Source organism: Micropterus dolomieu, linkage group LG04 (genome assembly GCF_021292245.1).
Source record: "Micropterus dolomieu isolate WLL.071019.BEF.003 ecotype Adirondacks linkage group LG04, ASM2129224v1, whole genome shotgun sequence".
NCBI lineage: Eukaryota > Metazoa > Chordata > Actinopteri > Centrarchiformes > Centrarchidae > Micropterus > Micropterus dolomieu.
The window spans coordinates 6,155,322-6,181,538 of NC_060153.1; the positions used below are offsets into that span (position 1 = coordinate 6,155,322).

General features: G+C 38.7%; 2 protein-coding genes across 3 annotated transcripts; both read right to left on the reverse strand.

Annotated features, from left to right (window-relative positions):
* Positions 1-740: 740 nt before the first annotated feature.
* Positions 741-16,282, reverse strand: cpe (carboxypeptidase E). Of its 2 annotated transcripts, none has more exons than XM_046048540.1 (9): positions 15,925-16,282; positions 5,432-5,628; positions 5,086-5,253; positions 4,650-4,767; positions 4,152-4,334; positions 3,597-3,736; positions 2,925-3,024; positions 2,514-2,632; positions 741-1,946 (listed from the first exon to the last, which is right to left on the reverse strand). In XM_046048540.1, the coding sequence occupies exons 1-9, from the start codon at positions 16,163-16,165 to the stop codon at positions 1,848-1,850; spliced, it is 1,365 nt and encodes a 454-aa protein (XP_045904496.1). In that variant the 5' UTR covers positions 16,166-16,282; the 3' UTR covers positions 741-1,847. The 2 variants fall into 2 exon arrangements, with proteins under 2 accessions (XP_045904496.1, XP_045904497.1); XM_046048541.1 differs by lacking the exon at positions 15,925-16,282 and adding an exon at positions 13,585-13,606.
* Positions 16,283-17,888: 1,606 nt separating this feature from the next.
* msmo1 (methylsterol monooxygenase 1) lies at positions 17,889-23,568 on the reverse strand. Its single transcript, XM_046047640.1, has 6 exons — positions 23,534-23,568; positions 21,647-21,940; positions 21,390-21,538; positions 20,347-20,473; positions 20,015-20,169; positions 17,889-18,778 (listed from the first exon to the last, which is right to left on the reverse strand). The coding sequence occupies exons 2-6, from the start codon at positions 21,899-21,901 to the stop codon at positions 18,589-18,591; spliced, it is 876 nt and encodes a 291-aa protein (XP_045903596.1). The 5' UTR covers positions 21,902-21,940; positions 23,534-23,568; the 3' UTR covers positions 17,889-18,588.
* Between the last annotated feature and the right edge of the window lie 2,649 nt (positions 23,569-26,217).

Sequence of the window (26,217 nt, forward strand, 5' to 3'; positions counted from 1 at the left end):
TTTTTGATATCACATATGACATACAAAATCATATGAATTAATGGATGAATCGCCATTTCTAGGGAAATAAAGTAACAAACCTTACTGTTTCGTCATCTTCACAGCACCAGACATCAGAATCAGCGACTAGCTTGCTAATGACAATACTAATTATGAAGCGTTAGCATCTAGCAAGCTAGTTGGTGAGGACCAAACCAGAGCTAAAAGTGAAGATACTACTGGACTTACATTCATGAGGTGGAAAAAAACACGACTTCAACGGGTCATAATGTTGCTCTTCACCAGTCGGTTGTTTAAGCAGCCAGCTGTGTTCCAACATTTTCTCCATAATAACTTCATCAAAGCAATGGTTTGGTTCTGTGCACCTGTTTGTTACAGGTCAGGTTGATTTTGCCCCCTAGCGTCCAGAAATACCCTGTCTCTTCAACAGAGGGTGTTTTCTGTAGGATATAGTTTATTAATTCCATAGCCTACACACAAACAATGATTAGACAAAACATACAACATTTCTACAGGATTTCTTCACAACTGAAACATAAAACAGTGGGTAGTATCATTACGTAATAATACTATATATTATTCTAGTAAGCTGTTGTAGTAGATGGTATCATATTACTCTTACATATACTATACTTTGCTGTCTCTAATCACATCAACCTGCTATTGAGCAGTATTAGTACAAAACTGTTGATGGGTACTGTATAAACACGTGTTTGAAAACAAAGGTGACACGACTGCAGTTTGACAACATAAAGAGGGGAGTTTTATTGACCAGTTCATTCTTTGCATTTTTAACTCCATCCATAGCTATACATTCAATAAATTCTTTCTGCAGTCTCAAACCAGGAGAACTGTATCCATACAGTCAGTTAAACTTTGTCCACTCTGTCCACTCAGAAGATTAGTGTTAATTTAATTTTGAAAAACAACTTCTACATGTACCACAGTCCTTTATGTACCATAGTATTCCCTGTGTAGTGAACATACAAAGGAATGGCTTTGGGTAGACTGAGGTGAACATATTTCTAAGTGTCATGGCCTTGTTTTCTTAGATTTTTTTTTTTTTCAGTTACAAAAAACACACATTTCTTGCTATACCTAGTTCATAAATACAGTATATATTATAACCATTCATCTTGTGCTAAAATTAAAGCTGTGTTGCAGTCAGTTAAAAAAAATCTCAACATTAATAACATACAGGGAAATGAGCTTGCCTGTATACATTGTTTACAATATAATGTTTAAAGTGATTTTACAGTGTTTTTAATGTCCCTGATGTTCTCAAAACAATAGCGTCGCAGGTAGTTGTTATATTACAGGAAAAAAACTGTGTGTGTACAAGTTTACAGTTAAAATAGTGAATGTTTTTTGCGTACATTTGTGTAATTGTACTAAAGCCTGGAGAAACAGAGACATTTAAAACATGAAAAAATACGAATTATTTGGGATAAAACCATGTGGTAATGATGTAAACAGCTCTTTTACACACATTATTACTCAGTCACTCATTGGTTATATAGATGGGTGCCATGGTTACCAATCACGTGTACAATAAAGAACACATTACCACAGAAAATCTACTTCAATCTCACTGCCACCAAACTACCTGTAAATTCCTCCTATGTCCGTCAGTATATGTTTGTGAGTCTGCAGGATATTCAAAACATCTACAGGAGCATGTGGCAAACCATTACATTAATAAACAATTTAATCAATAAAAATAATGAATGAAAGAGAACAAAACAAATAAGAGACAATATACTCTTTTTATAGTGGACGGGCACACGGATTGTTGAATATATTACACCTATGGCGCGGACGGTCCGATCATCAGCCAGACAAACACTTTAGAAGTTCAGTGTCTCTGACATCATCTTCCACCAGTCCATCAGCTCCTCCCGCTCCTCCTCCTTCCTCTCCATCAGAGACTCCAGCTCAAAGTCCACCTGGGAGAGAGAGAAAGAGAGAGAAACATGGAGACAGATTAGAGGTAAGGAGTAAAAGACGCATTAGAGTTACAAACGGTTATTCTTATTTTACGGACTACAATTTCTAAATGTCCCAGCAAAGGCTAGTTATTTTTTTTACTTATAATAATAAACCATCTGTAAATAAGACATTAGATCCTACCTGGACACTTGAATATTTATAAAGGAAGGAGCCATTTGTGCATTTGTTAAAACCAACAGTACCAGGATCGGTAGAATATACAGTTCCTTCTCTGCTAGAGGTGCCTTATTAGAGCGATCAAGTCCATTTTCTATTGGATCAAAGTATTTTCCAAATGCTATCCAGTTTGTTAAACTTATTTCTTATTTACAATCAATTTGCAGTTTGCATAAGACTGACCCAAAAATGCTATTTGTACAGGATATTCATAAACTTATTTGATCTAAGGATAGCGCTAAATGTGTCTTTTAGGTGCTCTGCAAGCGACCCTTTTCTAAATATGAAAGAAACACACAGTCAGTGTGAGGCAGACTTTGGTTGTTTCATTTGTCTGTGAGTCTTACCCTGGTTGCAGGGCTGTAGGGAATGGCCACTTTCTTGATGACAGTCAGGTATCCTGGGGCAGAGGCTGCCACTTTGTAGTTTCCTGGAGCCAATAGGCGCCAATAGTCTCCGTCTTTGGCTGCAAAATAAAAATAAATTCTAATTAATACATGCAAATATGCAACAAACAAAGCAGCTAATGGATCCTCACAACACCAAGCGTTTTCAGTACCTGTTACTATATCTGTAATATCAGGTGCAAATAAAAATCAATTGCTGAAAAGGTGATGCAGTATCATGTTTGACCACCAGATGGCATTACAATCTTACCATTACATTTTGACCGCCACACTTCATGTCAGTGGAGTGTGTTATAATGGAGTATAGGTATGGTTGTCAGGATTGTGTGAATTTGCACTGGATGCTGATACCTGTGGTTATGTCATGGTCAATGCCCTCCACAGAGATGGTGGCATTGGAAATGGGGTTACCCTGCAGATCACGTACAAAGCCCTTGACGCCACGGTGAACCTACAAACACCCAAAGAGACACAGTCAAGGCTTGGTTCAAGGAAAGCAGGAAAATGTCTGTTTGGGATTGGATGTAAATGCATTGGTGCTCTTTGGACGAGAAAATAAAAATGACACAAGGAAACTTTGAATCCTTTACTAGACTGTAAGACAAATCACGAACCATGTGAATAAAATGCACATGCAACAGTCCTCACCACAAAAACACTGACGACAAACACTGTTTTTGTCAAGGGATCTGGCTAACAATGACTGTCCTCTTCTATGAGACAGTGGTTTGTGTGACATCACTTGTCAACACTGGTTTCTTTTTGCCCTGAAGACAATCCTTTCCCCAGCCTTACCCAAGTAGTTTTAGTTGGCTAAAAATAACCATACCTTGACCATAATAAAGGTATCAGTTTCACTATTTAGGTACAAGGACTTCTCTGCCCATACATCATTCTAGGCCTACATATTTTAATGTTAACATTTTATTCTCTTGAGATAGAGCATGTTGATTTGGTTTTTGAGCCATCAATTTTTCAAATGGTGATTTGGGACATATTTAAAGTACTGGTGGTGCAGCCAACCTGCTCGATGTAGTTGACCAGCGAGTTGCGGTTCTGCTCCCAGTAGGTCTTGAGTGTGTCCTCACTGGGGAACTTGTCACAGCTGAGCTCCAGAGTGATCTCAAAACAGTTGCTGCTGAGATAGTTGAAATCCTGCATTCCTGTCATAGATCAATTAAACAACAAGGAGGAAGACAATGATGATAAATGTGAGAAAGTGGCAGGAAGCTAGTGCCTATGACAGCAGAGAATATACATAGTTATAGACATTGTTGATTGAAAAGAAAACCCAGTAAATCTTGGTTTGGAGGTTTTCAACAGTTAGGCTTCTGTGGTTATCATGAACTGGGTGGCATGCAACTAGAGCCCCTACACAGATTCAAACACAAGATGTTGCAGTTTTATGGTCATTGTCCTAAACCCTTTGGGCACCCCATACTGTCCCATACTGTATATAGTGTATACAGTAACTCTCAAATATCAAAATTAGTATCTGCCTCAACCAAATCCAGTCCAGGTGTCTCTTTACATGCATCTCATCAGTAGCACACATATTTGGAGCTTGTTGTCTCTTACCTCCTGGCACGCTGTACCAGGCCCCTCCGTTAGTGATGCCATCTTTGAAGCTGGAGTCATCATCGTTCTTACGGCAGGGGGTTCGTTGAGGGTCGGACATGACTGGGTTGTACATGGAGTAGGCCTTCGCCAGAGACTTGAACATCACATCATCTGGACTGGCACTGTACTCGTGGGTGGAGCCTTAAAGGAGGAATGAGAGGGAAGAGAACAAACATAAATGTGTGCCTGTGCAAACACATTTTGTTTACTTTGAGTAATAATGTGTAGGAAGCCGCAGAAGTAGACATTTTCCATCTGACTTAAATTAGAGTTAGAATATTCTTCAGAAAAACTAATAAAAAGTTTGTTGTTTTAGCTATAAGTCAAATATTTGTCTCGTTAAATCAGTGGAAACATTCTCATATAGAGCAAGGAAACAGTTTAGAAACAATTAACAACCAAAACAGGAAATCAGGGTGTGTTTGAGATTGTGTGTCCAGATATGTGTTTATGTACCAGTGCGGGTCTCATCATATGGGTAGTTGGCCACCACGTCACCTCCATGCAGGTTGGCTGAGAGGACGAAGGGGATATCCATGATCCAGTGGATCACTGCCTTGGTCTCAGGAGCCAGCTGCAAAGGCAAAAACTCATAAATCACTAATACCTAAAAATACTGTACATACTGCACCTGCAAACAAGTCAAAGAGTCATTTCTGTACCTGAAATATTACTACTTCCAACCAACACACACCAGAGGTTTTTTTAAGCATTAAAGGATAAGCTGGTGATAGTCTATATTTTTCTTATTGCCAATAAATCGAATGAAACGACCAAAAACAACAATGAATTGATCCGACTAACAAGTAAAGAGTGTGGTTCCTCTGTGCCTCAGAATTCAATCTTCATCACTTACTGTACATTGTCTGAATCTGCGGGTCTGTTTGCGTACCTTGGTGTTTTCGTCCACCGCCTTCTTCATGTTCTGCAGCAGGTGGTTGTTGGCTCCACCCTCTCGCTCGTTGATGTAAATGATGCGGTCCAAATCGGGGAAGTTGCGGTTCAGATCCACACCCTGCGCATTGCTGCGTCCGACAAACCAGTCCTTGATCTCTCCAGGCTGAGCAGGAAACAGGAGATTATAGTTAGACATACATAGGAGTGAAGGGAAGCCAGACAGTGTCTGGAGCTTTAATAATTACTATACTTGCTGTGTATGTTTGATTTAAAGTCAGTGTTTAAATCCTTGGATCAGGTTTGCGTGTAAGCAATGTGATTTGGTCGTGCTGTGTCATCACCTGAGAAGCGGCCTTCTCGAAGCCGTCTGGGTTCATGGAGGGCATGAAGTGGATGCGGGTATTGTGGATGAGGTCAATGATGGTGTCGTTGCCTTGCTGGTACTGGTTGCACATGTATTGAGTCAGGTAAATGAGCAGCTCTCTGCCCACGGCCTCGTTGCCGTGCATGTTGGCGATGTACTTAAACTCAGGCTCACCTGCAGGGAACAAGAAGACACTTGCCGTGTTACTACATCACACACAGAGCTATTATTCTACATTATGTATTCAACCTGTGTACAGGGTGCAGAATTTTGTGCTACGGCCCTGCACACACTCAAACAGTAGCATACACACTGACTCATCACCTGAAAGGTTAAACAGGATTGAACATTGCAGTCCCGAACTCCATTTGGACAATAATTACCAACAGTCAGTGGATTATTGAGTGATCCTGTCACAGATTGTTTCCTAAATCTTTGTGAAGAGCAGCCTGCTGGAGTGACAGGTTTGGGATCGACTACATCACAGAGTTTGACTTCAGGACTGCAACGTATAAACCTCATGCTGTTTGTAGCCTGTAATCAATGATTCACCCTTCGTGCCTTCACTGCCCTTACAAAAACACATTAACATATGAAATATAATATTTAAGCACTGAAATATCTTTCAGCAGTGAAAATGTTTTTAAATGCATAAACAGGCAGAGTGATTTTAAGACATTTTACATGTGAAAGGTGTCTGTGAAATCAAACAGCTTGAAAATGATATTTGATATTTATTTTATTTTATTTTATTTTATTTTCACATGTGAAATGCGTGGGGTTTGTTCTCAAGTAAAATGTGTTTTTGTCAAAAAGATGACTGCTCATTAACTAAATCAACGAGTATTTTCATTAGTCATCTGAAGATTTGCAGTAAATTCTTTAGTCTATAAACTTTCTGAAAATGGTAAAAAAAAAAGAATAAATTCCAATCACCATTCTGAAAAAGTGTTGATTGATTAATTGATTGATTAACAATGACAGTATTCTGCAGCAGTTGGTTTTAGTTAAATATCTGTTGCTAGTACAGTTTAACAGACATTGTTACATCCACCATTTTGTGTTTCTGTGACCAAGCAAATAATGATTTTTTTCATCTTTCATCTTTTATCTACTCCTCAAATGCCCTTGTGGGATTCTGAGTCTGTATTTACTCTTCAGTTGTTGTTGTTTTGTGATTTTTGATTTGTTAATGTAGTTTTTCTGCTATCAGTTTACCAATCTAGCCGCTACACTAGCTGTCTGGCGCTAATTTGTTGCTAAAACAACATTCAAAGAAACTGTTCATTGTGTTTACTCTTCTGCACATAACGAGTATGTTTGCTGGATTAATTACTGTGCTGTTCTTTCTATGTGCTCTTTGTGACGGTAGACGGCTTCAGCGGCTGCAGTGGCAGCAAGATATTCCTTCAGGGTTATTGTGCCCGTCAACATTACATCCACAAAAAGTGTTTCTTTTTGCCACCGTCAGGCTCAGACTGTTATACGAGGTGTCTCAAAACATCATGGAAACGATCCCTACAAGTGACACCCTCTGTTTTAACAAGAAACTGAAGTCTCAAGGACAATGCTCTCTCTGAAATCTCGTTAGAGGCGGGAAGACGAGTCATTTTGACACCAAAATATGTGAAAATATGCCCAGGTTTAAAAATACCAAATTATCATTTGATTTTATACATATTTATTCACTTACTTGTATGTGGGTTACATGATAGTTCTGTTTATTTTTACCTATCTTTGTTATCTTTGTTGGACTTTGTTGTCCTTGTTTTTAGCTTTATGTCTATTTCTGTCTCCCTATAAACTGTTATTGGAACTGTGTGAAAGCACATTGACAGTAATTTATAACCAGTGTCAGATTCCTTGTCTACACATACAACTGTTAATAAAGCTGATTCTAATCTTTCACTGGTGAGGCTTAAGCTGATGCTCGTTGAATGTGTTGGACTAAATTTGTTTCCTTGTTTAACGGATGTTCGCCATGTTAGTGTACGGGCATAAAACACGAGTAGACTGCTTTACCTATACTTGCTTTGCTTTCATTTATCATAAGCTTTATATTTGAGAGCTATTTATATCAGTAAAGCTGTTTTTTAATGTCCAAGGCTCCAACCATCTGTTTAACATACTAATTGGCCGTTCCTTCTCTTTTCTAAGTCTATGCAAACATATACTGTACACAAATACACACACACACACACACACACACAAGTAAGAGAGAAACAAGTGCCACTAAAATGACAAAGAAGATGACTAAATATACAGTTTTCTGAGCATCCTCTTTTCATTAACTACAAACCAGAGATAAATGGCTTTCTGTGGCTGTACTGAGCGCTGAGAAGAGTCTTTTGTTCAGATCAGTTACGAGTTATGAAATGTAGATCAGCAGATGGTGAGGGGTGTGTGCGTCTGTGCATTTGAAGCCAAATTGCAGCAGGGGTCCTGCTTTAATTGGCGGCTTTTTTGTGTGTGTTTTCAGGGATTCTTTTTCTGTTATTTGCACTCCTCACTTCATTAAAAATTATTTATCAAGCTAATAAACTATATAAAAAGCAATGCTTTCAAGATGCAAGGGTACATGTGTGTCCATGTTTGCAAATGTGCATCTTTTTAATCCATCTTAGTGGGTTTCTTTGAGCGTTTGATGTATCTGTAAAGTGGCTAGATGAGCGAGTAACACACACACACACACACACACCTACACAGCCCAATACACATCTGGTAGTCGGGTTATTTTTAAACGCTCAAATCTGGTTCCTCTCTGAGTTGCTACTAATGATTTCAAGACTACAATTAACTCTTTCTGCCCTGATGTTGGTGAATGTTTTTTACAGGCTTCAGAGGCCTGACCGAGCTGTCAAACACATGCACTCACTTGTTCATACACACACAGACACACTTTGAAGTTGCTTAAACGAGTTCCTATGCTTCAAGCTATTTTACAGATGCTCAGTCTCTGGAGACCTTTTCTCTCTCCTACATATTTAGGTATTGATGGATTTAAAATGTCTTTGATGAGTTTTGGGTAATGTGCAGAAGCAGGGCAGCCATGACAATTCACTGCATAAATTCTTAATGATGACTAACACGTTTGTTTTAATGTCATTCATTAGCATTTTTGCCCTCTCCTAACACAAATTTTTGACCAGAAGATGTATTTTTACACAAAGGCAAGCGTGATACCTCACTGTGTAAGTGGAACAAATCAATGTCCTTTCCCCTATCGGGCCAACTGTGTCTTCTCCCTTTTTTCCTCAATTTATTACTCTTTTCTGTCAAACTGTACCTCACTGAGTTTTTATTCTCCTGTGCACACTCAAAGTCAAAGACAAAGGGCATGTGAATTTTTCACATGTGAAACACCATTTCAAGTGTGATAACTTGACAAGATTTCCCATGTGCCTTTTTAGAAACAGTAACAACGTTCAAAGATTAATTTCATGTAAAACAACATTTCATATGTGGTGTTGGTACATTTAAAGCAAAGATCGTCAACAGCATGCACAACCAACCCAAACTGGGCACAAGACAACAGCAGCATACAAAGGAAACGTGGGAGTAGTCTGCACACTAATTATCGCAAGCTCCAAAATAATTAATGAGGAATTCTTTCGACCGTCAAGGTCTTCTTCAAAATTATACTGTACTTGTTGTTTTGTGTCACGTGTTCTCCACATTACAGATGGAGCTGAATCAGTTCATTCATTTAGTCCATAAAATGTCAGAAAAATGTGAAAATCACAGTTCACACGGTTTCCCAGAGCCCATGGTGGTGTCTTGAAATGTCTTGCTTTGTCCACACAACAGTCCTAAAACACATTTAATTTACAATGATATCAGAGAGAAAATTAGTAGAGAAAAATTGTAAATTTTCACATTGCAGAAGCTGGAACCAGAGAATGATTTTTGTTTGAAAAATGATTTAAATACATAATCAATTATAAAAACAATTGCTAATTATTTAGCAAGATAGATAGTCTATTTTTTGTTCAAATGCATGTTTGCATGAAGAAGATGGAGGGTTGCATCATTTCATTTTTGTGATGTTACAATATTCAGTGTGTGTGAGCAATCCCTCCTTTTTCTTGGTTTGTACTCATTTCACAAGTGAAAACATAATGTGAAAACCTAAACCACATTGTGCTTTTTGGTAAGATCTTAAAAATCCTTAAGCGGTGGAGGTCTGTGAGTAAAAGTCATGTGGCACAGCTCCTCCCGTAAACTCAAGGTCATTTTTACTTTCCACAGGTCAATAAAACCCATCTGAGGGTAACAAAACCCACTGCATCATCCTACGCTTTGTCAGGAATTATCAAGTGTCTGGCAGGTGATCAATACAGTCTCCTAGGTGACTATGTAATAATGACTGCTGCTGCAACGTCATTAGGGAAGCACCACATTAGAGTGCTCTCAGTCGTTGTGGCAACCCTGACGGGGACAGGTGTTTAGGGAGACAAATCAACTCAGAGGTTGAGTAAACACACTCTCACTCTGCGTCTGTCCATCTGTCTCGTGCTCGTGTACACACACACCCTCACGCTCGTATAAAAGTACTTTGTCAGCTCTGAATGACTGCCAGCCCTGTCATCTGATAAAGCAGAGACATAAACATAAAGAAGAGACATAGTACCGAAATAGGTCAAATAAAAAATAGAAAAATGCTAAAATGCTAGATCGTATAATAGCTGATTCATCTAGGGAGAGCCAAACCTTCTCCTAGTTCGCCTCTGTTCCATTATCTTTTGTAGCGTTCAGGTTTTAGCAATCAATTATTTTCTCTATTAGTTGATTCATTGTTTGGTGTATAAAACAGTTTAGTGTCAAGTCAGAAAATGGTGAATAATTCCCAAGGTGATGTCTTGTTTTGTCCAACAAACCATATTCAGTTGATCAATTATCAGAATAGTTGCTGATTAATTTTCTGTGAATTAACTAATGTATGAATTTATTAATTGTGTCAGCTCTAATATTTATAACTGACTCCATATTCTATGTTCATGTGTATCAACTGGTGTAGTGATTTTTTATAAAATTTGAAAACCTCTTTATTTTAACCATCAAAAACATTCCCCATGATTCTTAGCCATTTGTAGCTTCATGGGAGTTGGTGAATAAAAAATTAAATTAAAGTGTTTGAATCCAACCATCCAGTGTGCTAGAAGTGTTTACCCCTTGGACAGCAAACATGTTTTAGCTTTTTTCAGAAAGAAACTCTATAGACAACAACCCACAGAAACGAGTAGATCCAAAGCTACGAAAGGAGGACGGACTTTTGACTGTCTACTGCTTGTACGGCCACTACACAGCATGACATGAAATGACATCACGCAGCGTGTTGATGCAGAAAATCAATCATGCAAAACATACAAAAAATAATAGGCAAGACAAATAGTGACAAAGATCGAGAGAACAAATGGAACCCGAGGAGAGAGAAAGAAAATTAAAATATGTTCAGGAAAAAGCAAGACACAGAAAGGAGGCTTTGGCGGCGGAAGAAGCAAAACAACACGAAGAAGAAGTAGGCAGAGCAGAGAAGGCAGAGAGGAGGAGTGTGCATGTGGGTGTCTGATGTATAATAAATGACCTCTGGCTGAGGCCTTGGCCTTTCTCTCATCCTGTTTCCATTTCTGCCTCTCGCTTATTCCCTCTACATTATTTCGCCCACCCCTCTTCTACTCCCTTGTTACCCTCGCACTCCTGTTACATTTCCAGTTTTCTCAATCATCATTCCTTTCTTTTCTATCTTAGTTTTTCTTCTGCTCTTCCTTCCTCTCAGCTGTTTTTGCTATCTCTGCTTGAGGAGGCGCCTCACAGCTAAATTGGCCAAACAATGCACTGGGTTTACACCCAATCAATACTTCTCCACTGTATTTTGAACTATAAAATCCATGTCTACCTGTGTTTCACTTTACATTCAATATACCATATGTCACTTGATATGACCATATCCAGCAGTGTGTCTGGCTACTATACACTTGGGCATGTGAGTGCGTGCTCACTGGGGATTACATACTTCCTCTGTCATCTGATAAAACTCTCCACCACATGAGATGGTCTACAGCATACTGGATGAAGCAGTGCCTCATACTGACATTCTTTCTTTTTTTTAACCTTCAGACAAAGCCAACGCCATTACAAGATAGGGTTTCTTCTCGTATATAGACGTCTTGGAAATAGTTCCAGACATGACAGTCAAAAGAGTTTAGCCAGAGCCCATTTCACAAAAAAACACTCTTTTCGGCTTTTATACACTCAAATATGATCCAGCTGCAAGAAGTAGACACCTCCTACAAATTAAAAAAAACATGTCACCCAGGTGTTATTGAAAGAAGTATTCAAATTCTTTAGTTAAGTAAAAATAGCAAAATCACACTGTGAAACTACTCCATATCAAGTAAAAGTCCTGCATTCAAAATCATACTTAAAGTAATAATATCGAAGATTTTCATTTAAATAAATGTCTGTTTAGTCATTATCTATTGCAGAATGAGCTAACACAATGGTGACTGAGCCTAGAGCCCACTGGTGAAAGTATTGCAATATTTATACATTTGCAGTATTAGGAACTGGGTGTAGTGGCGACATCCCAGGGGAAAAGGCTGTATTAAGCTCCTGCTAATGCAAAGCAAACATTTCCTACTGCAGCAGCTTCACACTAAAATAATTGATATGGCTAAACAAAAGTTGACTTTTATTATGAAATAATCACATGAAATGCAATGTGTTTGTCAGGGAGATTAGCACTGACCGCTATCCTTCATCAAAAATGCGTCTACAAACAAGACAATGGTCATTTTTTATATTTCTTTGACAACAGATCAGTTTAAAATATTGTAGGGAGTAATGGAAGAAAAAAGAGCAGCCACAGTGAGCTGTTTAAGACACCGCACACCTCCACCTCGTAGACTCATGCCGTGTGCACCATAAAAGCAGATCACAGTTGCTCCCAGAATGATGGAAAACGTTATTGCCTGACTTCTTTATTAAAACGGCAATAGTTTGTTTTAAATATGAAGCCAGCAGATGGTTGGCTTATCTTAACACAAAGCAGGTGAAACGCCTAGCTTGGCTCTGTCCAAAGGTAACAAAAACCACAAACTAGAATCTCTAAAGCTCCCTAATTAACACGTTATAGTTTCTGTTCATTTTGTCCATAAAAGACTGTAAAAACTCACAAACTAAAGTTATGTGCTCTGAGGCGGAGACTCCAGGAAGTTACTGCACCTGGCCAAGAATAATTTATACGTCAGCAGGTAGAATTAGGGGTTCTGGTAGACGGATTTTGTTAACATTGCACAGAGCCAGCTGTGTCCACTATTTCCGGTCTTTGCGCTATATGCTAAGCAAACAGGCTGCTGGCTGTAGCTTTATATTAAATGGATGAATAGATGAGCGTGCTATCAAACCTCATTGAACTTTCCGACAGAGAGCGAAAATGTGTGTTTCCCAAAATGCTGAACTTTTGCTTCAACTTGCAAAAGCTGATATGTTTGGCCAATTGGCACCGGATAAACAAGCTGTAACACAACACTGACACACTGTCATTTTCTAAAGTTGACATGATGAACCTGCTAGCACACAGTTGCACATTTGCAAAGCAGTCACAAAGCAACATTAGCATTCATCTGGCAAGGTCCAATATTCGCTATCCTTTTAGCTCTTTTTTAGTCTCCACAAGAGAGACTGAGGGAAATATCTGGGTCTATAGCTTGTAGATGTTCCACTTTCTTCACCAGGTAGTCGCTAACTTTGACTGCTGTTTGGTGCCGGCCAGGTAGCGCAAAGAATTTTGTGCTAAAAACGAAAGCAATGTTGATGATAGCGGTGAGAGTGAACCCAAACAGTAAGCTATTAGCCGCTATAAAACCTGAACAATGAGTTTAGAGGTGCTTTAAACTGCATAGTTTTAACAATTCTCTGGGGGGTTATCTAGCGACCCCTTTCACAAACAAGTGAGTTAGTAGGCTAATGCTAATGTAAAAAGAACGACTATAGCCGCTCTTGAGTTAATGCAGTTACTTCTGCCACTACTGCCTGTGTTACCAGAGTGTATATTGGTGTAACCTGTCTATTTAGACTTTTAGCGCTAGGCAGTTCCTGTGCCGCAGTGTGTGACAGATGGCTGCTTACTGACAGATGCATGAGCTCAGGACCGTCGTCCTCAGGAGCACAGCCAGCCAACCACGAGCTGCCAGTCAGCTCAGTGTACTAAGCCGATCTGTTGCCCCAGCAACTGCTATTTCGGCTCCACCTTTGAGTTTAAACGCACTGCAGGGTCAGATAAAACATTGGTAGGGCTTGAAAATGTTTCTGGTCTTTGCAGATTTTATTCAACTTGACTTACATTCATCTCTTCAATCCCAGATACTGAAACCATCATCTTTTTTTCTCCTCTCTCTCCTTTGCCCTATCAGTCTCTGGAGCGCTTCTCTCTGTTTCCTTCTCTGTTTCATCCTCCTCCCTCTAGCTGTGGATGTTTTGCTCAGCAGAGGTGGAGGGAGAGGAGAGGATGGGGGAGAGGAGGAGGTGCTGCCCCTTTTGGTGAAGCAGCGGCTTGGAAACTCATCTGGTAATAATAAGGGCTCCACATCGCTACTGTGACTCATGCACGCCCACCAGACTATTACAGGCTTATTTAGTATGTACTGTACATACGGTCATAGGCTGAGTGACCATGCGAGCTGCAAAACACACACAACCTGTGGTGTTTTAAGACCACACAACACACCCAGAGAAAAAAATACACCTTTGTACAAAAATTCTACATGACACATATCTGAAATACCACAAACTAGACTGTAAACTATACAGGCAAAGATTTTTTTTTTAATTTGTTTTGAGGGCCCCTTTTAAGGATTACTTGGATGAAATTAATCACTTCCTGCAGTAGCCTGCGTCCTGTTAGGACAGGAAACACTGAGCTGTTCCCAGACGTTCATTAAAGGTTAAATGTGCTACAGGCTAATCCATTAACGTTGCATTATTGCTCTATAGCCGCCAAAACTGGGTCCTCTCACCATCATGACTACAAAGTAGGCCTACCTGTTTTAATACTTACAGTAGTACTGGGAGTGTTAAAAGTCATCCTTGGAGGTGCACTGAATGATAAATTGATTATGGATTAAGGGGTTGAAAGATGGTCGCTGGAGTAAAGTAGGTTTGGTTTATTAACAACATTTGAATATATTTTTAATGTCAGACTTCATCAGGGATTATTTCCCTCATTGTCTCTGGTGTTTTTACAGTCCAGCAATCTTTATCAAGAACGAGACAGGCATTTTAAGATATAGACAGCTAAAAAGCCAAAACCTTTAATCATATATAGCCTGATTTAATTCCAGCCTGAAATGAAACACAATTAGGGGAGTAGTAAAGGACCATTACAGAGAATTTGGCTCTCAGTGTTGCACTCAAACAGCGTGAGATGGATTCAGGGCAATCCTCCATTTCCAAAAAACATTGAAGGCCATGTACAAACAGCTTCCTTTTATAACAATGTCACAACAGTTTGTTTAATATTGCCTTTTCTACTACGACTGGTTTATGACTGATATTCTGAAACCATCAGATGATTTCAGGGTGATGTTATGCTCTCTTAAATCACCTTCAAATGAAAAAAATGATAGAAATACATTTTATGTGTTTTTTCCGCTCTAATCAGGTGTGATTTTAGAAAAACAAGAAGGTGCGTTGCATCTGGAAACAGCAGTGGCGGTTGCCCACATTTGCAGTTATAATGTGGCTGCTGTGTAAACTGAAGTCTCACATTTCCTCGCATCACTTCTTCTGCTCCATGTGTCATGCCTGCAGTCCAGTCCTGACAGGATGAAGGAGTTTGATGGGGATGCTGGGAAGTCATGACATAACCCTTAAGGTCCACTAAGCAACCTCATGACTGGTCTAACAGTTTCATTTAATATTCAGTCAAAGGCTTCCTCCTTTCAACTCTTCTCTGATGTGTTGCAGCCAACATTGCTGATAGCCTACATCTGCTTTTGATTGGAAGAGATGGTAATTCAAAACGCAGCCCAGTGAGCCGTGGCATGATCCAACGCCTTTGGGATGTGTTTTTTCCCCCCCGAACCACTACTCGAGATAAGCACGAAGAGATCTTTATCAACCAGCAAAATGGCGGCTTTGCGTGGCTGATCCCACAATCTATCATCTAGGTTTCCTCTAAACTGATGCAGCAGACCGCGCGCTCACCGTTCCGCTGCTCGGCACGACACACCTGCGCCCCTCCTCTACTGCTCTCCGGTGCTTTTGAGCAACATCAGCCACACAGGAACGTTTCTGTCTAACCCCTCACACACAATAAAGGCAGGCTGCTTTGCGCAATAGTGCGTGATGTGTTATCACAGCGTGCGGTGATGTTACACCTACCACGAAGGCAAGCGGGGACAAAGGGAGCGGGATGGGGTGCACATTCGCCGCATTATGAAGCAGACTTTGCGTATGCGTAAAACTGACCAGGCTCGTGCGTCCCGGGGTTGTCGGACATCTCCAGTACCAGCAGCTCGCGGCCCTCGAAGCTCTCCCCGATGGTGTAGATGCGGGTGATGGTCGGGCACTGCAGCCACACCGACACCAGCGCCTTCCGCAGCTCCTCATAACGGTGGTACTCGAAGGAGATCTCACCCTCGGTACCGGCTGCGCTGACCAAGGCGACCACTGCGGCCCCGAAGAAAACTACGGAAAGGAACTGTTTCATTTTGACGTGTCCTCTTTTCCCTAAGCCCTGTCTGTCTGTCTGCCTGCGGCTTGGTCCCAAGCCTTATCTCTGTGCTGCAGCCTCGCTTTAGGCTATAAATATCTCTCTCAGTACCGCTCTCGCTCTCCCTTTCTCAGAGTGTGATGCGCTGCTGTACCTGAGCGCAGACTCCCTCCAGTGTCAAGTACGACAGAGGATTAGTAGGTCTACATCCGGTCAACATTTTCAAAATAAAGTTTTTTTTCTTTCAGAGATGTAGTAGAAGGACATCATTTAATTAGATAAAAGAATAAAAATATAAAGAAAATATTTTTATATATAATATATTTTTTTTAACATAAAAGCCTATAATATTCAGAGCAGGGCAGACAATGAAGAACAGTCGGAGACTAATCTGACAGACAAGGGCTTTGGTCAAAGTTGATGGTCACTCAGGAAAAGAACAGAATTTGAATAAAAGGGCATTTAGAAATAAAAAGTTATTGTGGAAACAGGATGACTTTTGTAACAATGACCCTTTCTTTAAAAGTAAATTAGTTTATATTAAAACTGCATGCTTATAATATACATTTCTTTGTTCATTTTGTGATAGGCCTATTTTATTTACTTATTCAATGTTGAACAGTTTCTGTAAGGCTGTATTTATTCTCTTGCTCAGATGTTTATCCTAGCTTATATCCTACAAAAGGGGGCTTTTAAAACACAGTAAATAATCTAAATCCTTTCATCAGAAAATAGACTGTGAAGGAGATGCTTTTAAATTCAAATGTGCATGTTCACTCAATGTGTCATGATTTGATTGTGTGCTTTATTCTTCTGTTTTGTAAATGTTGCTGTAACAGTCAATAAGTTGATCAACAGAAAATTAATTATCAACTATTTGGATCATCATTCATCATTCAACAAGAGAAAATTACACACACAGCTGGTTCCAGCTTGGCAAATTTGTTGCTTTTTTTTATCACTTTAATCTTGTGGCTACTGATGGTCAACAAAACAAGCAATTTAAGATGTCCTCTTTTGGCTCTGGGAAATTGTTACGGTATTTTTCATAATTTTCTGTTATCCCATAGACTCAAATGTCAGTCGGATACATAATTAACAAATTAATTGATAATGAAAATAATAGTTGCAATCCTACCATAAACAGTTAATAGTTACTTGTTTAAGCACCAAAGTAAATACAGCATATGAAAAAGGAACCCCTGAGGTAACACTATACAAGATAAAATTAAATGTGACTAAGATATAAAGTGGTTATTAATTTTATTTATTTATACTATTTCAGAGGGTGTTGATCATGTGATTCATTCATTGATGTGGCATTTACTAACTCAGTTTTGGTCCTGAATGTAAAAACGGCCTCACTTCCTGTTTGGTACCTGCTGCTGCTGGCTGACTTGATGCAGCTGTGTGCTGGATGGGGCAGTAGGGGTGTGTCCACAGTGCAGCAGAGAGGAGATGGTGGGGACCTTAATTCAGTGGTGAAATAAACCACTTCCCCATCAAACTGTTTCCACAGAGAAATGACTAAAACACTCACTGAGAAAATTCAGATCTGCAGGGCTAATCTTAAACAAACTGTCAGTGATCCCATTCTCTGCAGAAATGTGTCAATAAGGGACAATGTCTTATTAATACAGGCATGCATATCTGAGGAGCATAACGTTTCTTGTTGTAGCAAAAATTTCAATGTCAAACAAACTGCTCAACACAACCAAACTTAAATGTGTTCATATCTTTTATTCTTATATGACAAACAAAAGCAAAACATTTTCAGTGTTTATTTTTTTTAAATCAAAACAGCATTTATTTATTATTTGTTACAGTCTTTAACAAAATAGGCTTGAAAAACCTGAAAGTTCCATATGAGCCAATCCCTTTTAATCAAAAATGTTCATGGGTTTGCGTCAAAAACACGTCCGACTTGTTTCAGAATTCGGCACCGAGTTGCAACAGTTCACACCTGACTGCAGCTATAACACAATGTCATTCTGACTCAGTTTAACTCAAGAGGAAGCGCTAAAGTGCTCAGACATTCAGAGGTATACGGAAGAATTTCACGAGAGTCGTGTGGTATAACTTTTTTTCATTCAATGACCAAGCAAAGCAACAATTTAAAATCAGGATGTTGATGTTTTTTATGTAGCCAGTCGCAGTTAACAGAAGCAGACAACAATACTTCTTTTGCAGAAAGGCACAGAAGACGGACTGAAGTCAACATTCAGTCCAATTTAGAATCAAACCACCGTAGTGCTGATTCATTTAAAGTACACCTTTAGTATTTGGGTGTGTTTCGTTAAGTGTACAGAGAGGAAAAGCAGCATTGTTTGTGTGCTCACTGTGTGGCTGTACAGCTCACTGCTTCTTCTTTCCTCCTCCTGATAGATCAGGTGTGTGCAAGAACAGAGGCCCCGAGTGGTTTACTGCTCCTTCTTATCTCCCTGTTTCTGCATGTACTTGTTGTACTGATTGTCCGTGTTCAGCAGCTTGTCCCACCAGGTGAAGGTGGAGGCGTAGTTCCCAACGAAATTCATGTGGTGGAAGTCGTGGAAACGGGTGCCGGCGTAGAACGGGATCAGGTGGAGCGGGTTCATAGGGATGTCGTAACCACTGAGAGGGAGCAAGGAGAAAAAAAGGGGAATTACAGTCTGTCACTTTTTCATTCAAATAAATCACCAACATTTGTTCTGCCTCAGATATCAAGAAAGAGTATTTTCAATTAAACAGATCCTTCCAACAAGACATAGGAAATACTCAAAAAATATGTTTTGTAATGGAGATACTGAAGACAGGATGCATTTATTTTGGTTCTATCTATCATGTTGCTGTCTAGTGGTTGGATATCAAGACATGTCTAGTATTCTATTGCACTAAAATGAAACTTGCTGACCCTCTTGTATTAAAACTAGTGCACTGTTTTTTGTGAAGACAAGAGTGTGAGTTTTGTCACAAGGACTGTTTTATTTTAGAGGGCTTGAGTGCAAAAAAGGGAAGAAAAGTTAATTGATTTCAAAAGAAAAGGGTGTAAATATTCTTTAAATAATAATAAATATTATTTATTTATATTCAAAATCTATTTTATTTTTCTGCTCTCTCCTTTTGTGTATTGTTCTACATTTTCCCATCACGCTTTGTACCTCACTCTTATCACAACTTTTTGTCACAAAGATCCGATTGAGTATTTTGTTAAAGTACAGAGCCTGTAAATGGCGGCAAATGTTCTAAAATTGCACTTTCAATTCAAAATGGCTGACTTCCTTTTGATTTTAGGATATTGCCTGAAGAGGCTTTTTTAAAGTCTTTGGATGATACATCTACTATTTTTTGTTTTAACACAAATTTTGCAAAGGGCACTATGGAGCCATTTTGCCACACCTTTGCATGAGACCCATGTCAGATGTATGTTTTCGTCACTTCTGATGCGTGTGCAAGGTTTTCCAGCACCTTTAGCCCCTGCGATTCATTTTGTGAAATAATAATAATTCTAGCAATTCAAACAGTTATATAATAATGGTTCCTCGCACCAGTTGCTCAGGCCCTAATTATAAATGTATAATAACATTAAGCCTATATGTCTGGAGAGAGTTCTATTTCACCTACTGATATGATAGTAACATCAAATGTTCTCTGTGGCCCTCTAGTGGTCAACCACACAAGCTAATGTCAGAGTTAATAAGAGAAACGTGTAGTTTGTCATGTTCTGCATCGTCTCACTGTTTATGCTCTCTTCAGAGTCATACACAGCTGACACAGCTGTATTTCCTCTGAGACCTCTGAGCGAGGGAAGGAAAGGGCAGCAAACAACAGAATGATGCAGAAAATGTGGAAGCTATTGTGTCCTACTACCTGTGGACATCGATGGTCTCCAGCAGGCGGAAGCACACCCAGGCCCACAGTAAGAACACGTGGTTACAGAAGATCATGATGCCAATGAAGAAACCAGCTCCCAGGATGATAGTCTCAGCAGGATGAGCGTATTCTGCCTGCATCCCGAATGGAGCCTGAGGGACAGCGGAGACACTGTTATGAACACATATGCGTATGTGTGTGTGTGTGTGTGTGTGTGTGTGCTCTCACTGTTTCTCTATGTGTGGATGCTACAGCATGTTTAATAAGTAACTCTTCAGTAAAGAGATTAAGAGTTTATGTTTATTTATCTCATCACGTGTTTTACTCACAGTGAACTCGTGGTGGACTTTGTGGATGTATTTGTAGATCCTGCGGTGATGCAGTAGGCGATGGAGGAAGTAGTGCCATGTATCTTCAACAATAGCACAGCCAAAGCACTGAGCCAGGACATACGGCCTTGAGGAGGACAGAGGTGGGTCATCGTTAGAAAAGCAGAGTTATCCCAACCAGTAGATATGGCTGTTAGCTCCCACTGAGGGTCCTTAGATTAATGCTAGCATATGTGACAAAAACGATTTCTAGACAAAATTCTTGATCACTTCAAATGAAAATATATTTTCATCCCACAAAAGATTTGTGAGACTTTTGACAACAACATACACATCCCGTATAGGCAAGAAAAATAAAAAAAGATGTATTTTTTGCAATGTGCTCTAAGCTGCATTTTGTGTATTCAAGTTGCTAAATATATGTATAATAATAAATAATAAACGTATTAATATTATTATTATGTTACTTAAAAATTTGTTGGTTATTACAAGCAAATTTTACTAACCGAAACCAGCCCATCCTCACCAGAAAAACAGCCACATGGGTCGATTATGCAGCAGCTTATTACGACCCTTTTTTTTTGTTAGGCTGCAACCTCTAGTGACCGTATGACGGAGGCAAAGGAAGAATTAATTTCAGCCATATATTTCCCAGCTCTATACATTTATTTAAACAAAATGGTTTGACGGTATTATCTTAAAATGAACTAAAAAAAATTATTTTGTTTGTTTTACATGTAAAGCAGATTTACATGCATCACATGCATGTATTTTCTGTTCTAAATCAGATTGATGAAGGCATCATGGGGAACATGTCTGTGTAACAGACCTTTTTAGAATCTGTTTACAATTTAGATCACAGGATGAGAGCTTTGTGTCATTAATTATAAGGCTATGCAGAGTTACGCTTTCTGAATCATAGTTACCACAGGCATGGATTTAACATTTAAAAGCAAGAATATTGTTGTCCAGCACACTGAGTCTACATCTGGGGTACTTGGAATGTGACGTGTCCAGGTGTGTTTTATTGTACTTCCACTGACCAGCGTGGCATGGAGTCCCAGTCATAAGGGATGTTGAAGAATTCAGTGAAGTAGTAAGTCCCGCAGATCAGAGGCAGCTGGATACAGAAATGGTTGAACAGCAGCATCTTGAAACATCTCCACTGCTTCTCCCAGGTCTCTGGTTTGTCCTGCACATGACACAAACACAGCCATACACAGAGAGAGAAAGTCTATTAAAAGGAAGGTCATCTTAGATTTTGAAAATGAAATGTTAACATCCAAAAACCCACACAAACCTGTTGGATCTTGTATTTTTGCATGAAGGGCATGAACTGGAAGAGAAAACCAGGCAGGCAGAACAGGAAATAGATGAGCTCATGGACGATTAGCGACCCCCAGGTGGCAATTTGGAACTTGGTGTAGTTGTCCATCATGTAGCCCCAGGCGTATTTCAGGGAGGGCTGGAAGGGGTTTTCTGGCAGCGCTGCATCTACGTACTCCACCGCCAGATAGGCAGAGCTCAAGATGTCTGCTGTGCCGTTCACCGCCATGATGGACAACTCAGGATGACTGCAGGTCTGGAGAGAAGACTGGAAAACAGGAACACCATGTTAGAGGTGTAACTCTCAGACAGGACGTATGACTTAAGTCACTACAGCTTCAGGTGGACAGCTAATATTCTCAGTCATGTTAGTTAGTGTACACCAAGTTTTTCAATAAAAACAATGATAATATGAAAAAAGAGAAATTAGAAAGAAATAACCCTAACAATCAAATAATCACAGTAAATGCATGATATGACTGCATTTAAAAGCTAAACTTTAAAAGTTTTACAATCATAGAAAGTCAATTTACTTTCAATCTCAATTTAAAATTTGTGCTCTTCTTAAATTGACCATAAGTTCAGAAGCTTAGTTTGCGGCACATATTATTATTGTTTTAAGTAATGTATCCACATTACATAGTTATTATATTTATAAAATGCATTTAAAAAGTATATATACACTTTTTAAACACATTTAGCTTAAAACATGTACTAATCATAATTACTCAAATTCTGATACTTTGGTTTGCTGCACAGTATGTTCAGCTCAGTTGGAAGCACATCTGAACATATCTGGTTCTCATACAATTGCTTTAAAAATTACATTAATTATCAGCAAACTACATTTAGCAATACTAAATACTACATGAAACTATACAAATACTATGTCCAAGTATGCAGAGTCAGTACTTATAGACTGTAATGTAAGAGGTACCCTGATCCTTTATTTTAGTAAAAGTTAAAACACCATGTTAAACTATTCAAGTGTTATCAGCAAAATATACCTAAAGTAGTTTACATATATTACAGTGCAAAATGGACTATTTGACAATGTTATACATTATGTGCATTAAATATCAGCAGAATTTTAATGTTGCAGCTTGTTAAGGTGGAGCTGTTAACTACTTTATATAGAGTTGAATCGTTAATTGATATAATAATTGATATTATAATTGATAATCGTATAATTACGCATCATATTTTATAAATGGGTAATTTTGTTTGGTTTTGGATGTAAAATCTGAATTTGCATAATAACTAGTAACTATAGTTATCAGATAAATGTACTGCAGTAAAAAGTACAACATAGAGGAGTGGAAGTCACTAAAATGTGCCATGAAATTGTAGGCCTACTCAATTTTAGATCATAATTTTACAAAGATGCACTTAATATATTTAGTGATCACAACTTCACCAGGGGCAGAAAGTACATTTAAGTACTGTACTTAAGTACGACATCCACTCAACATTACAGAAAATCAAAAGATCATGCAGCACATACATTACCACATCTCAACGTTAATATTGAATAATATTTCAAGTTTTAATGTTTTGTTTTTTATATTGCTTTAGAGCAAAATAACGGAGGGAGGTCTACACAATGACATACCATTGTTGCCTAATGCCATGTGCGCAGGGATACAATAAATACAATTTGATTCGGTAAATTCATTAGACTACACACAATAACACTGCTAACAGACTGTTGGCAACAATATAACAATGTAACAAGCCGACAAACACCCACATCTGCCAAACAGTTACACTAAATTACATTAAAAACTATGCACTTCAGCAATTGGTGCAAAAAAGCCAGCTGAATAAAACATTTGAAGCCAGAACCACCGTAAACGCTCACCTTTCCGCGGTCCAGTCTACCTGAAAGGCAGCGGACGGCCGGGTGAAGTACAGTAATATCGAACAATCTGATTGGCCGAGAAGAGAGGAGACTGACGTCGGGGGGCCGTGCGGTGTCTCTGATTGGTCCGCGGGGTGGAGCGATGATAGTGAGACTGAAAGTTTCTACAGCAACGGCCAATCAGAGGCGAGCTCGTCTTTCATAACCATAGCAGTGATGAACAGACTGTGAAGGTGGAGATGGGGTGGTCGGAGTCGGAGAACTTTGAGTCATACATGTGTGTCTTCCGCCTTAAAAGTACAACTCCAAAGTCAACTCTGGAAACGTTGTAGATGATAAATGGTGTAATAAAGTTTCCCCAGTTGAAATGACGTATTATTACATTTAATTAAAGCACCACCAAACTTACTTTTTTGTTAGTTTGAACTATATTTCCTGTTCATCTGATATTTATCCACATTTATTCATATTTGTATTTTATTCTACTACTTTACACTACTACCATATTCATACTTACTGGTACTGTATGGTACATATTCGACTGTACTTTTTCTACCTGCCTTCTTACTCTTTACACCTGTACAATTCACAGTGTATTTAAGTGCATGTCTGTCTACTACCTGTTCTCATTAGGTGTATGCATTTACTACATTACAGTTAATACATTTTACTGTTAATGTACACCTGTCAACCACAATATCATATTTGATTCTTATAGCTTATAGCTATATAGCTTACAGATTGTTCCCGTGCTGCACTATTCTAAATCTGAAATTCTAATTTGATTTTACTTCAGTTTTTAAAACATGCTCGTAAACGCGTTGTTCGACGAGATTGAAGAATTTCATTGCCAATGCTCTACTTTAACTGTTGTGCATATGAGAATAAAGAAATTGTGTTATATTTCAGTTCTTGTCATGTTGAACATTTAATTGTGACTATAGGATTTAACATCTTTTGACATTTTTCAGCAGTAATATCATACTTGAAGGACTTTCTGTGGCAATACCAAATCAATACTTACCCCAGTGGTGCCACAAGTATTTAAGTCCTTAATTAAAAGTACACTACAGTACAGTACTGTAGCAGTACCACACTATACAAATACTGCATTACAAGTGAAAGTTCTTTATATAATGTATTATATAGAGAATGTACTTCAAGATTCAAAAGTACAGCAGAATGGTATCAGGAAGCGATATATTACTAAACACATATCATATTGTTATTACTGATACATTAACATGTAGGCAGCATTTTAATGTTGTAGCTGATAGAGGTGGAGATTATTTTTGATAGTGTACTTCATATAATGTTAGGTAGGTTAATCAGTGAGGATGTATCATATTTTGTAAGATGATTATAAAGGAAGCAAGTACATAAAATTTCAATCTGCCAAGTAACTTGTAACTTTAGCTGTCAAATAGAAGTTTAAAATAAGTTTAAAATGGAAGTATTTCTCTCAAAAATGTCATTTTCCACCATTGCAAAACAAGCTCAAAATTTAAAAATATTAAAAGTTGTCTAAATACAAGCAGAATTACAAGAACTTTGCCTAAATAAAATACAAAATTGCAGAAAAAAAAAAAATGATGCCAGCTTTTGCTAAGTTATTCTGGTCAATACCAAAAAAAAAAAAAACGTATTAACGTTCAATACCCGACACATATGAAATTGTAATAGATTAAACACAGTACTGTAATTGAAATATCACACAAAGCACGTTCCATTTCAATATTTTACTGATTTGGCAAAGTTTTAAAAACAGATTATATCATTTCACAGCTTTAAATACAAGAAGCATATTTATTAATGATAATATAAAACAAGTAATTAAACATTGTCAAAGTCATTAGCCTACATGACATTCCTCAATACACTGACAAGAAACAGCGATACCAGTTACTATTATAGTAATTTCAATATAGGAAGAGAGGGAAGAGAAAGAGGGTGAAGGAAAAGAAAATCAAGAGTAGGTTTGGTCACTTTCCAGACAGAGAGAACAGATTAGTAAAGTAGTAAAGAGAGACAGAAACAAAGAGACATATTGAAATTGGCACATTCATAGTACGTCAGGGTGCGCAGTAGTAAATAGGGTTGCTACACCAAGGGAGAGAAGGGTACTGTTGAAGGATAGAGATGAGGGCCATGCAGTGGGCTCAGGCTGTTTGTGTCATTAGTGGTTGCAACCACAGCAAAGACAGTAAAGCACTGATACATCCAACAGAATTTTTGTTTTTGTTTTCTCAAACAGCATCTCTGTCTGTCAATGTTTTTGGCAACATGAATGAGGCTTCTCCTTTACCAGAAGAGTTGTATTCCAGTGAAAAGTCAGTTTTTTTAGAAGAAATGTACATTTTCTGCAACTGCTTCTCACGTGGCTGTTCTCAATTCATGCGGGCTAACGCAACCGACACGTCATCACCGATCTAGAGTCAGCTTTCAAATGTATTTCTTTATCCCAGAACAGCGGCGCCGAGTCCAGCTGCGCTCTGTATGGTAACAGTACTCGAGACGTGACAAAGGAGAAGAAGAAGAGGGAATCAGGGGTGTAATTTGACATTCAGGCACTCTTGACCTTTACTGCAACACTGTAAAAGGTCAGAGGTCAGACAGAGCGCATTCATGCGGCGTCATACCACCACACAGAGACTCAAATGCACACAAACACATACTGTCATGTG

What these genes read in the sequence shown, in the direction of transcription:
- cpe (XM_046048540.1), bottom strand. Translation starts at nt 16,165, where the DNA reads ATGAAACAGTTCCTTTCCGTAGTTTTCTTCGGGGCCGCAGTGGTCGCC. An exon ending in TCGAGAAGGCCGCTTCTCAG is followed by an intron (nt 5,254 to 5,431) that starts GTGATGACACAG and finishes TTTCCTGCTCAG; the next exon opens with CCTGGAGAGATCAAGGACTG. An exon ending in CCTACAGCCCTGCAACCAGG is followed by an intron (nt 1,947 to 2,513) that starts GTAAGACTCACA and finishes TCTCTCTCCCAG; the next exon opens with GTGGACTTTGAGCTGGAGTC.
- msmo1 (XM_046047640.1), bottom strand. Translation starts at nt 21,901, where the DNA reads ATGGCGGTGAACGGCACAGCAGACATCTTGAGCTCTGCCTATCTGGCG. An exon ending in AAGTCCACCACGAGTTCACT is followed by an intron (nt 20,170 to 20,346) that starts GTGAGTAAAACA and finishes GCTGTCCCTCAG; the next exon opens with GCTCCATTCGGGATGCAGGC. An exon ending in GAGACCATCGATGTCCACAG is followed by an intron (nt 18,779 to 20,014) that starts GTAGTAGGACAC and finishes GCTCCCTCTCAG; the next exon opens with TGGTTACGACATCCCTATGA.